We start from the raw sequence: 12,787 nt of genomic DNA, 5'->3' as shown, positions 1-12,787 counted from the left end.
TATCTTTTTTTTTAGAAATCTATACAGACTCAGACATAACTCCAAACATTTGTGAAGAAATTTCCTGAGATCATGAACATCTTATTTTTGCAGTATTTTACTGTCTATGCAATTAAATGACTGTAGTTTTCTTTGTAGGTACAAAAACGGAGGCTCTACGATATTACTAATGTACTAGAAGGTATTCATCTGATCAAGAAGAAATCCAAAAACAACATTCAGTGGATGTAAGTTTTTCTCTTGTTTTATCCTTTAAAAGCTTTGTTGTACATCAATTCATGCGATAAATGTACACGTGAGGTATGTGCTTTGACACATTTATGTCAGAAGCTAAGATCTGAATCCTTTTTTTCTGTGCTATTAAATTGAATAAAAACTGAGTGAGACACAAGTTTCTAAATGAGCTTCTACAGCGAGTAGACAGTTGGTGGTGAATCTGCTCTGGTCTGGCTCACAGGGGCTGCAGTCTGCTGGAGGTTGAAGGGGCTCTGAGCCAGAGACAAAGACTGACAGCAGAAGTTTCTGCTCTCGGCGAAGAGGAGCAACGACTCGAGCAACTCATCCAGAGATGCACCCAGGATATGAGGCACATGAGCGAGTTGCCCATCAACCAAAAATATCCTTTTGTTTCTGTGGATTGAATGCTTTCTTTAATAGACTGACTTGTAGTTTCACTTAATCTTGACTTTTTTTTAGCTTTTCAAACCAATTCATGCTTTTTATATTGGCTTGCTTGAGAAAACTGACATTTCTATTGAGAAAGATCAACATTTTCTTGTCAGCTTCTTGTTTTTTGTTTTTTTTTCTAGCTCTTTATGTTCTTTTTCTTTAACTTTTTTGTTTGCACATATGCTTATGTGTCGTATCAAGACATCAAACAGGTTGGGAGCCTGAGAGACCAAACTGTGATTGTCATCAAGGCGCCTACAGACACCAAGCTGGAGGTCCCAGACCCTGATGAGGTTTGTTCACGCACACAGAAATGGACGCGTCGTGCTGCTGTTCTTTTTGATTTAAAACAAAAATCCATGTAGAATATGGAAGGGATGGATTCGATTTGAAGTGATTTCTTCACCATTTGGACACATTTAGTTCGCTTAAAGTGAACCAAAGTTTTTTTTTCCCCTGATAATCCAGAATCTTTGACCCATCTTTTGAGGTGGTTTCGTTTTGTTTCTAATAGGACTGAGATTCAGTTTGATGTGGTCATAATGCGGTCAGATGAATGTTGACTCAATAAAATAACTTTTATCGTGATACGTATTACTTCTTTCACTGTTTTCTTAACAATCTTTATGTCATAAACACTTACCAGTGTACCTTAGCTGTCGTCTCCTCATGCCTCCACTGTATCAAAGTAGCAGTAAAAAGAGTTGTACCTGACAATACAGACATTCAGAATTCATCAGTGAAATGTATATTTTGAATACGTGAACCATCCCGGTGAGGATTGCAAAGTGTAGAACTTCCATTTTTCTTTATTCCTTTGCCCTACCGCTAACTCTTGGCCAATGACAGAAAAGATCTTTAGTCACATGGTTTTGTTTAAAAGTTTTGGTTTGGAACAGAAATCTCCGGTTGACGTCAGTCTGAATACAGACCAAACGCAAGGTTTGATCCGGACTTTTCTCGTCCAAATACACCCTTCGATTCGTTTTGTCAAGACGTCCTCGTTTCCGTTGAATCTCTGCGTCTTCTGTTAAAACGTTGAATCTCTGCGTCTTCTGTTAAAAACCTACACTGGAAAAGACTAAGATATTATATCACACAGCTTTAGACACCTTTACTGCAGTCTTTCCTGCAACCCCCACTGTTCTCATGTGAGATATTGTTGTCTGCCAGAGTTTATCCATCCACCTGACCAGCACCAAAGGCCCAATAGAAGTCCTGCTGTGCACTGAAGAGAACGACATCAGAAGTCCTGTGAAAAACGGCGGCGCAGACATCAACGGGAACTCACCCTTCCTTAAAGTTGTTCAAGGTTTGTTTTCAGCGGGATGTTGCAAAGCACCTACCATAAGTTGAAGTCCATAAGATGAGGGAAAGGACTGCATTTCCTGCCTCAGTTATTTTGGGGTTTCAAAAAAATCATTGTGACAAAATACATTTTTACAGCACTTTTCTTTTCAAAAAGTCAGGTTTGCTAAATATAGCTTTTATAAATTTCTGTATATTGTATAATTTTGAGAGGCCCTAAAAATTAGATTTGTCTTAAAATTTCTTGACTTTCCACAGCCCCCTCACCTGAAATGTGATCTGCAGCTCTAGCACATTTACATGACATCAGTATCTCTTGTACTGTCTTCTTCCCCTGCTCTCACATACCCACCATTTCCTTCCACCAGGCATAAGTTGAAAATTATGCAATGAAATCAAGGAATACACAAAAAAATAATCAAGTGTCACTCTTGCAGTGACAATTGTTTATTTTAACTCCAAATCCTTGAAATCTGTTGTAATGCAGCAAGACACTTTCTCTCATACTTTACTGTAGGGATTTACCAGAAGAAAATAAATTGCATAGATTAAAAAATGTATTTTGTTTGAATGAACATGGTATTTGAATTCTTTAGACTACATTCAGAAGTTTTAACTCTATACATTTATCAGTCATTCCAATATAAATGATTTTCTAACACACACATCTGTGCCCAAAAAGTCATGATTGTTGTAATACAATTTATTCCAAACGTTACAAATCAATAGAGGTTCATTCATTCTAAACGTTTCAGGTCAACAGACTTCAATTCAGTTCGAACGTTCTGGATCAACTGAAGCCAATGTACTCTAAATATTTCAGGTCAATAGAATCCAACTCCGTTCAAGTGTTCTGAATCACCGGAATCCAATTTAGTCCAAATGTTCTGGGTAAATAAAATCTAATTCTGTGCAAATGTTCCAGCTCAGTAGGATATATTTTAGTATATTTTTCGGAACAATAGACTAAATTCAGTCCATATGTTCTGGACAAAAAGAATACATTCAGTCCAGACATTTCAGATGAATGGAGGCCAGTTAGTTTCCAATGTTCCAGATCCATAGACTCAAATTTAGTTCAAACATTCTAGATCAGTAGAGTACAGGCAGGAATATCATTCCAGAATAAATCAACATAAACCTTAAATAACTATCAATATTTTACTCTCCATAAAAATATACTTTGTCAAAATTATGCAAGTTAAAAAATAAACATACGATAACATCGGGCCATTAATAAAAATACTAAAATAAATTGATCTGCACTGCAGGCAGGGTGTAATTACCCAAGGGGCTGGATCCGACCCCCGGGGCTCGACTTTGACACATGTGATCTATAGTATCATTTCATAAATAGATCTAAATAATCTTGTGAACTTTTTTCGCTTTTATGGATACCTCTTTTTTTATTAAAATTTTTTTCCCTTCTTGTTTCTGCTTGAACAGATATCAACTGCATGACGTCTCCCAGCACCTTCCTGTCTCCAGCAGCCTCCTCTTCCAACGCCGTATCTGTCACCACCCTCTCCCCCATCTCGTCCCCTTACACCAGTCTACTGCAGCAGACGGAAGACCAGATCCCATCATCCTTAGGCCCTTTCTTGAACCTTGAACCCCCCATTCTGGAACAAGACGAATACTTGTTGGGTCTGGAGGACGACCAGGGAATAAGCGACTTATTTGACGCTTGTGACTTTGACAAAATGCCCTCGCTCGGCTTGGACGACCTTCTGTGCAGCTAGCATTGGCTTAAACAAAACAAAAAAAAAAGAAAAAAAATGGAGATGATACACAGGGAGCTGAGCGCCATGTTTTCCATGATGTTTCCCTGCTGTTTTACACATGTGGTAGAATGTCTGAGGAAAGGAGAGCATTCTTTTAGTTTGTGACAGTTTATGTCACTGAAAACAACTGTTTTCCACTCCCCCACATCACTCGGCGTTGCACAGGTTTAGATTTGGCATGGCAGAATGATCACTCAAAATAAAATATGAAGAGCAGGAAAACCTCTGTAGGTGTCTCTACTTCAAAATAATCGTTTTTGTGCAAAAACGATCAGCTGTTCTGTGCTCCTGCCATGTGCTGTGGAGAAGAATTGTTTTAATCTGGTTACACCAATGATCTGTGATTGAAGGCTTATTCTGTTATTTGCTTATTATTAGGCTTATTTGTGTGCAAAATGTAGAAAAAAAAAATACTACAAAATGTAAAAAAATATATATGAAAAAAAGAAAACTGTTTAGCACGCATTGTTTATGAATGCAGGTAATGAACGGTTATGTTTGGAGGGCAGAGGTTTCAGAAAAACACCACACAAGAGTAAATTATAGATGTGTGCTTTAAATTATTAGATTTTTATTTGAAGCACAGATAGTCGATGCTCTTTAACCACAAAAGTGGCCATTTTTTAGTGGATTAGTCCTAAAAGTCAAAACTTCTGTGCAATGATGGAGGAAGTTTGCTTAGTTTATAGCAGAAAAAAGCCATCTTCCCCCTCTCCTGATGATGTATGAACATCCTCTCATACTTTCATAATTAAGGCCTGTTGCCATGACGTCACTTTGCGTAATGCTGCGAAGAAGTGTGCCCCTTTTGTTTTTACATTTGTTTGAAATTAAAGGCATTTTATAATCTTAAGCTAAAACGAAGGATAGCCGCTAAAAGAGACTTTTAATTTAAGTACGAGTTATTTTGAGAATTTAAGGGGTTTTGTAAAAGAAGGTGAGGGTGTAACACGTCACAGGTAATTTTTCTGCTGCTAGTAACTTTTACCCAACTCAATTGGTGTGCGCTTGAGCTGTTTGTGTGTATGTGTGTGAGGGCGTGAAGGGTGACTAAGTTATATCAGCTCCAGCTTGCAGAGTCAGCCAGCCTGTAAGTTGATGTACAGTTTTTTTTATTTTTCCAATGCACATGGTACTATAGGCTACCTCTCACTAAATGTTTAGCAGCAGTTAGTGTGTACAGGTCAATGCCATTAGGAGAGACTCTCAAGCCCCTCCCCCTTTTTTCATAGATTGTGCTTATTATTACCTGTGATGTTAGGATTTACACCCAAGTGTAAGAAAGAGCATGTAAACCCCTAGTCACATTGTTTTATTTGATTTATTATTTTTGGGAAGGATGGCAAAAATCTAATGTGTTGCAATTAGTTCCTAAGAAATTTCATTTTTTTTTGTCTGCGCAGATGCAATTTTTTTTATGTTTCTAAAAACAAGCTAAAATGTGTCTAAAAAAATCTAATTTTGTTCATTAAAAGGACCCTATTATTTCATGGAGCAAGAACCAGTTAAACAAAATTTAGTGTCCTCGTTTATGGTCGTTTTCTTTCCCCCCTTACAAACATAACGTGTGTTTTTTAGGTTTAAGATGCATTTTTTCCCCCTGTCTTGTTCTTAGACTTCAGTGCCACGCTTCACCACTTGTGTAGACACAACTCTCTGCCCTTTATTTCAAGCAACCAGAATCTTATTGAAATATTTTTGGGGTGGAAATGGGAATTTTTGGAACGATTGTACTGTTTTTTCACAGATTTTCAATGGAATGTTTAAATTTTTTAATACACCACTAAAGCTAGTGTTTTATATCATGAGTGAGTTGATGTTTCTGCTTGTTTTTCTATTGTATGACTGTTGCAAGGAGCTTTGTGGCGGTGAAAGAAGACTCCCGGGCTTTTGTTGTGGAGTTTGCATGCATTTCCTGGGTACTCAGGCTTCCTCTCGCAGTCCACAAGCGTGTGTGATAAAGTTGATTGTGTAGTCAGAGTTGTGAGCGTGTGTGGTTGTTGGTCTCTGTGTGGCCTTCTGATGGATTTGGTGTCAGTGACGGCTGGAATCTGCTGTCCTGCTGAACACTTAGGTGGCTATAGAATAAAATGTTTATATTTGGGCTTTAGAACTTGCATAAACTCAGTATTAGGCTAAACTCAATTATGTGTAATTTGAACTGAAATAGCTTTGACGAAAACCTGTACCAAGCCTTGTTTAAAGTCTGCTATTCAATAGGAAATGAGCTTTTCAGTAACATTTCAATATTGCTGCCTTGTTCTACCAAATTCAGAGACTTTACAGTCACAATGCATGAATGAAAAGCTGAAATTTCAAAGTAATTTTTGTCATTTAGTTACAATTTTGATATCAGTTAAATGAGAAATTTAAGTTTTGTATGTGTGAGATTGAATAGATTTGTTTTTGTACTATGGGTATTTGTTATTAAAAAAAATAAATAAAGGAAATATAAACTCAAATGTTTGGTCTATTTTTTGCTATTAAGCGAGAATATCAATTTGAGCCCGATTTGCGTTTGAACGCCTCATTTTTGTCCCTCCGCACTTTCCGTCCACTTACAAGCATGGCGGTAGATAAGTTGTGACAACTGTCCTGTGGTGTAAACAACTACAGTTTTATCAATTGGGCACATATTTGACCTGAAGATTGGATTCATCGGACCCTATTATCACATTACGAATCGGGTAACTTCCACAAATAGTACATAGAATACTTATTTTTTACATAAATTGAAGCACGTGGGTACTAGCTAGCTAATGCTAGCTGTTGTCCTGCAAAATGGAACGACAGTTTTCAGTGTTTTGACAAATGAATTGGATCCACAGGTGTTTTTAATTCATTACTCAACGGTAGTGTTAGTCACCTGACTTGTACAAACATCGTGGGACAATAATTTAGATAGTTTTATTCTTTATTTTTATCGTGTTTACTTTAGTTGCCTTTACCAGAAAAATAAAACTTCATAAATTCAAATTTGCGAGTTAAAGTTATAGTCAGTAGTTTGTTTTGACTGCGTTTAATTGACAGAATGTGTACTCCCAAAACATTGTTATAAATGTTCTCTAAAAATAACAATTTCGAACCTCGTTAAAACTTTAGTTTGAATTATTTTATTTCAAGCAACTAAAGCAAAATAAGACAACCGAAATATATACACCTTTCTATGCCTAAAAATCAAACTTTGGATAATTAGTCACGAATTGATCAGAAAATACATAAACATCCTCATACACATGTAAATAATTCAATTATATTTACTCTTCAATGATAAATACTTATATTTGTCAAAAGAATGATGTTATGCTTATGCTTAATTATAAACTAAAAACTGACAATAACTGTTATAATCCAACATTGAAGATGTTCGTTAATGTCCGTTCTACAATGTTGGGAGTCAGACTAAGAAAAACTGACTTTGTTTGTTTTATTTATTTAAAAAAAAAAGGTAAAATGGGAGAATTAGCAGAGCAACATTAAACCTTTGAAAGAGATCATAAATCTTTTTTTTAAATAAAAAAAGGGGGCCAAAACACTAATTTAAACACATTTCTTTTCATCTTTTTTTTTTAATTATTGGTTGCAACTTTGTGTAATTCTAAGGCTATTCATGGCAAAAATATATAGATGGATTAAGAGTCATTTTTACAGAGACAAACTCTGGTTTTTCAGATCATCATGCCTTCCGCCTGTGACCCTGTGATTGAAGATATTGAGGACATGGTGTCGTCGGCGGACCCCACTCCCCATGAAAGACAGTCTGCTAGAAAGAACATTATCCCAAGGGCCAAGAAGAAGAAAGAACTCAACAATGAAGAGCTCCAAGCAGACAGGTACGCAAGAGTATTTTTTAGCTGGCAATTATCAGGCACAATGGACAGATTATCGATGGTGCATGCAGACTAAAGGACTTCAGATAATTAATTAAAAAAAGGAATTCATGTTTTTGTAAAACATAGACAGTGTAGTCTTTTCTCTAGACTTTAGTGATAAACAAAAACATTCTTTTCTTACTGTCCTTAACCTCAAAACTAATAAAATGCATTGTTTGCAGCTGGTTTAGGACCTGCAAACAACCCTCTGTGCAAAATCTGAATGACAAAAACAGAACAACAATGTCTGATAAGATATATATATATATAATTTTTTTTGTGCTGATGTTTTCTTGAGAAGAAGACTTGCAACATTTAGTGACCTCTAAACAAAAATAACTTTGTTTTTCTGTTTTCTTGTGAGATTTATTAAGTTATCTTGAGAAAACTTTCTTAAAAATATTAGAAATGGACATTCTTGCTTTCTATGCAAAACCATGTATGGTTTTATCAACTGTTTTCCAGCTGTAGATTGTTTTTTTGTTTTTTTTTTACATATATATATTGTCATATATCCTATTATTTTATTTAGTGAATATGCAATGCCTCATTTCACAGATTTAATTGATCTCCGATAGGCATAGCAATTTCAGAATATATAAAAAACTGTCTTACATAAGTGACAAATTTAATAAATCTATTGCATTTTGTTGGTGTGACTTTCCCATCACTGAGACTCTGGAAAGGAAACTATCGCTAGTGCGGCTTTTTAACTGCTTTTGCATTTTAAAGTCCTTTTACTACAGTTCTGCAATTATGCAATAAACTCAACTCGAGGACATTATATTTTAAGGAGATCATGATTAGGTTTAGATGAAGTTCACTGTTTGTCTCTCTTTTAGTGTAATTCCTGGCATGCAAAAAATCTGGATGAAAACATGGGGCTGCAGTCATAACAACTCGGATGGAGAATACATGGCGGGACAACTCGCTGCCAGCGGCTACAAGATGACCGGTAAGAGGATGTTTTAGTTTGGCAGTTTGAACTGTCACTGAACTGTCGGCTTGAGACCAGAAAGCAACGAAATACAATGTTTACCGAATCACAGAAAAATAGATCATTGTAGTTACCAATATTTATCACAAGAGGGCAGTGTTGCTCTGAAAACAGGCTGTACCTGTTGTATAATTCAGGTGGAGCACTTTTTCTGAGTCCAAAATCTTTCAAATAAAGCTTTCAGTTTTGTAGATTCCAGGCTGGATTGGATTAATCTCTATGAAGCACATCATATTTGTTTGTCACTTTGTGAAATGAATATAAAAATCTGTCTTTTCTCAGAGACAACACATGAATAGTAGAATATGACAATCTAAAAGGTGAAGGTCACTTTCTGCTCTCAGATCGTCTTTTTGCATGTACTTTGTTTGAATACCAGACGTAGAGAGTTCTAGATTAGTTGTGTTTTCTAAAGGGATTAGGTGAGGGTTAATAAGAGAGCAGAGCAGATGAAAGAAGAAAGCAGAGAGAAGTCATGCCCTCAACACACGAAGTTGGATGAAAATAATGTTTTAAGGTTTTTTTTAAGTGATTTAAAAGAAATGTTTTTTTCTGATGGGTTATGTGTGATGTGTCTTTAAAGGTACGTTTACACCCTCCTCAGCAGGACGCTTTCAAGCAGCACTTCCAATGAAAAGTCTATTTAAACCTGTATAAACGCGCTTTTCAGGATTTTCGGGCTTCTGTGTTCAGAACTCTCGTGTTTGTGCATCGCTATGCAAGTTTCAACGACCGCTTTTGTTTTTTTTTGCACTAAACACTTGACGATTATAGACACATTAATATACAGAACTGTTTGAAAATTGATCATGGAGGAGAAATTAATTGAGGTTTGTGCCCGAAGGGAATTATATGACACGAAGTGTTTGGAAATAGAGCTGTGAACGAAAAAGCCAAAATTCACAAGATTTCCACATTTCACACTAAGCCTCTTCCAACTGTAGGTGGCGGACATGTGCTAGAAAAGAACAGAAGAAGAAGCCCCTCCCTGCTTGTCCATTGTGAAAACCAGAGGTTAAATGTGTGTTCAAGGATCTGGACGTAATCCTGAACACGCGTCATATGGCTGGTGTGTTTGTAGCTTCAGTGTTTTAATGTGGATGCTTTGATCTGCCTCAGCTAAATGTTTGTAAAATGATGAAGCATCTCTGAACCAGAGCAGTTACTGCAACTCCACCCAGCTTTCCTTATTTCCTCTTTTCTCTGCATTTAAAACGGCTCCTAAAATACCCATATTTACTAGCAGCAGTTCCTGCACACAGGGTAACAGCTTTAACCCTCATCTAGTTGTTTATCTGTTTAATCGTTTTGCCATTTTAGCACTTTTTTTGTTTTTGTAGTTTTCTCTTCCTGATAAACGTCTTACTCCCTTAAAGTTTCTCTTTCATAGCCCATCTTGTTTTTCTTTTTGTTTCAGACTGCAGCTTATTATCTGACCTGTTAACTTTTAATTTGTTTTTTTTTTTTTTTTATTTAATACTCATTGTTTTCTTTTTCCTTTGTGAGTTACCAAGACTTCCGAGCTTGCAGGGAATCTGACATATAAACTGACACTTAATTTAATGAAAAAATGTTTCACCACTCAGTAATTCCCTCTTTTAAGAGTGGAGAAGTCAAATCTTAATCTTTGATGTATAAACTCAGCTTTGGAGCAGTAACTTTACATCGTCTGCCATCAACCTGAAGTTGCTTCCAGTTTTTTCATTGGTTCCCTAAGTTTCAGTCTTTTTAATGTGAGGCCCTCTAAGACGTGAGACTGGCACATTTTTAAATAATGAAGAAACTTCCTTCTGTGGACAAAGGGTTTTATGTGTGTATGTGTAAATAAATGAAAATAAAAAATATAAATAAAGCTGTAGTTTTAGGCATCTTGCCTGAAAATGTAGGTTTTTATTCAAAATGTTATATCCAAGCAGCAAGAGGATAATAGGAAAACACAGACCTAATATTTATGAAAATAATATCCATTTTACATCTACGATACTTCATTAATGTCATGCTGATCATAAATATTTTTACATTAGTTATTCATTTTGTGTATAAGTTTATATAGTTTTTGAAAACTTAAATAAAACAACAAAATGACCTAAAGAGTCTCTTAGGAGCAGGAAGATCCAGGTGGCTAAGAAGAGTCCTGTGTGAGGAGCTGCAGCCCTCCAAGTTCTCAAATGAACCACGACAGGAGAAGATTCCCTGTGTGTCTCTCTGGAAATACATAATTGTTACGTTTAGACATACCCAGTGATTGTTAAACTTTTTCTGTTAGCCTAAAAACCAACCGCGGCCCCCCAGCAGAGACGAAAACAATTATGGAGCCCTCACAAGAAAAAGTTTGGGGACCCCTGATATAGAGGTCTCATTCAAGTATGAGAGATTTAAATGTTCCCATAGATCTACCAGAAAAGATTGTAAAGATTGCACTGGAAAGGAAAATTTATTTTCAAACTTCAACACTTAAATTAAAAATGCTATTTTAATTCATAACATGGGGGCAGCTTCTGCTATTTAATTTCATGGGGCTCTTCCTTTAATTTTTTTTCATGTCGCTTTAATTTATTGATATTATTGATTGATCTTGTATTACATTTAGTAATGAGGTGTGTTGATAAATGCATGTTTTATGCTTTTGATGTATCATGTGGCACCAAATAAACTCGTTTGAAAATATAGAAAACCTTAAATGACCTCACATTAAGCAAAAACTAATTTCTGGCAAATAAGCTGCATTTTTTGGATAAACTACGACTGCATGGGTTAGGTTTCCTCGTAAATATTGTTTTTTTTTGTTTTTTTTTTTAATAAAGCACACATCTTTAATGATTTTTTTAATATAGTACATTAAAGAAAAGTTACTTCTCTTTCAATTTTTCATTGGCTTAAGTTGGAGATGCTCACAAGTCCCTTTTAAAAAGTCAAAATCTAAAGTCTGTAGCTTTGATCTCAAGTTTTAAAACTTGTGTGGACACAAAAATGGACAGTTTGTGTTTTTCTATTTCCAAAACAAAGTTTTGGAAAGAGCTTTTATATTCAGACCTAACATCAATGTCCTGGAGCTAATATATATATATATATATATATATATATATATATATTTATATATATATATATATATATATATATAGTTCACAAGTCCCAGAACTCAATTTCTAGTCAAGTCTCAAGTTCTTTAGGTTGAGTCTCAAGTCTCTTACTCACAACTAACCATATGGGCAGATATGGGCCATCTGCAGGCAAAAAATGGGAAAACCTGTAAGGGTCACCCTTCTGGCCTGATAAAAAAATCAAGCTCATAGACTACTCTGTGAGCTTGTAGAGCCAAAATGTTCATGTATATATTTTTCTATGGGGATGCTGCGAGCGACAGGTCAGAGCATACACTTATACAACACACAGGTGTGAGACAGGCACATTGAACAGATTTTTTTTTTCATGTTTTCATCCTCCCTAATCCTGCACTCTGCACAGGGAATCTCAGTGCTGGTCACATGATAAGTGCGGGCTCCTTGGATACAGTCTGGCTGTTAGAAATGAGACAATCAGAGTTATTTATGTTAACATCCTATGAGCGTCCTTTGTGCACTTGCATATCACCTGTTCCCCCCATGCATGCAGCATCAGTAAGGAGTCATTACTTGTGCCTTAGTAACGACTAGAGTGCGGAGTAAGGACGCCGTAGGAAACCATGCATCATATCATCCTTACAAATACTTCACGGTACATTTAACACTCACGACAATGATACGTTCCATCTTCATAACATCCCTCAAGGTGGCCGCAAAAGCCTCAAGGGAACTGCAAGACACACTAGCGTTCCTTCTGAGAGGAAACCGCTCCTCTATACCACCTTGTATGGGTGCATGTTGGGGGTGTGTTTTGGCAAGATTCTGGCGATAGGATACGTATCGTAAAACACATGTCATGACACAATCCTGATATATCCCAAGCCAGTACCGTACAATACTTCAATTTTTCTTTTTAAATTATGACTTAATAATGATCTGAATAGTAGTACATTTTTCACAAAAGTTAAATACATGTTATTTCATGATGAGAACATGAAGCACTACAACTGTAACTCATTAACAAGTGGATTTTACCCAAGCAAATTCATGATGTTTTTTTTTGGGTAATAAAAAAACATTTACCGTATTTTCCGG

At 36.0% G+C, this 12,787-nt stretch overlaps 2 protein-coding genes across 4 annotated transcripts in view; both read left to right on the top strand.

The window, feature by feature from the left end:
• Positions 1-5,956, top strand: part of LOC112143867 (transcription factor E2F3) — a 15,285-nt gene extending 9,329 nt beyond the window's left edge. For both annotated transcript variants that reach the window (XM_024268090.2, XM_024268092.2), the window contains exons 4-8: positions 139-227; positions 458-616; positions 848-962; positions 1,843-1,981; positions 3,424-5,956. In XM_024268090.2, the coding sequence (XP_024123858.1) occupies positions 139-227; positions 458-616; positions 848-962; positions 1,843-1,981; positions 3,424-3,719 (798 nt within the window). In that variant the 3' untranslated portion in view covers positions 3,720-5,956. The remainder of the gene's footprint in view (positions 1-138; positions 228-457; positions 617-847; positions 963-1,842; positions 1,982-3,423) is intronic.
• A 329-nt stretch (positions 5,957-6,285) lies between these two features.
• Positions 6,286-12,787, top strand: part of cdkal1 (CDK5 regulatory subunit associated protein 1-like 1) — a 251,564-nt gene continuing 245,062 nt past the window's right edge. For both annotated transcript variants that reach the window (XM_024268289.2, XM_036215988.1), the window contains exons 1-3: positions 6,286-6,448; positions 7,434-7,594; positions 8,476-8,588. In XM_024268289.2, coding sequence (XP_024124057.1) covers positions 7,440-7,594; positions 8,476-8,588 — 268 coding nt within the window. In that variant the 5' untranslated portion in view covers positions 6,286-6,448; positions 7,434-7,439. The remainder of the gene's footprint in view (positions 6,449-7,433; positions 7,595-8,475; positions 8,589-12,787) is intronic.

Source organism: Oryzias melastigma, linkage group LG16 (assembly GCF_002922805.2).
Source record: "Oryzias melastigma strain HK-1 linkage group LG16, ASM292280v2, whole genome shotgun sequence".
Lineage (NCBI taxonomy): Eukaryota > Metazoa > Chordata > Actinopteri > Beloniformes > Adrianichthyidae > Oryzias > Oryzias melastigma.
Note: the sequence above shows the minus strand (reverse complement) of the source record. Positions and strands in the feature narration are given on the sequence as shown.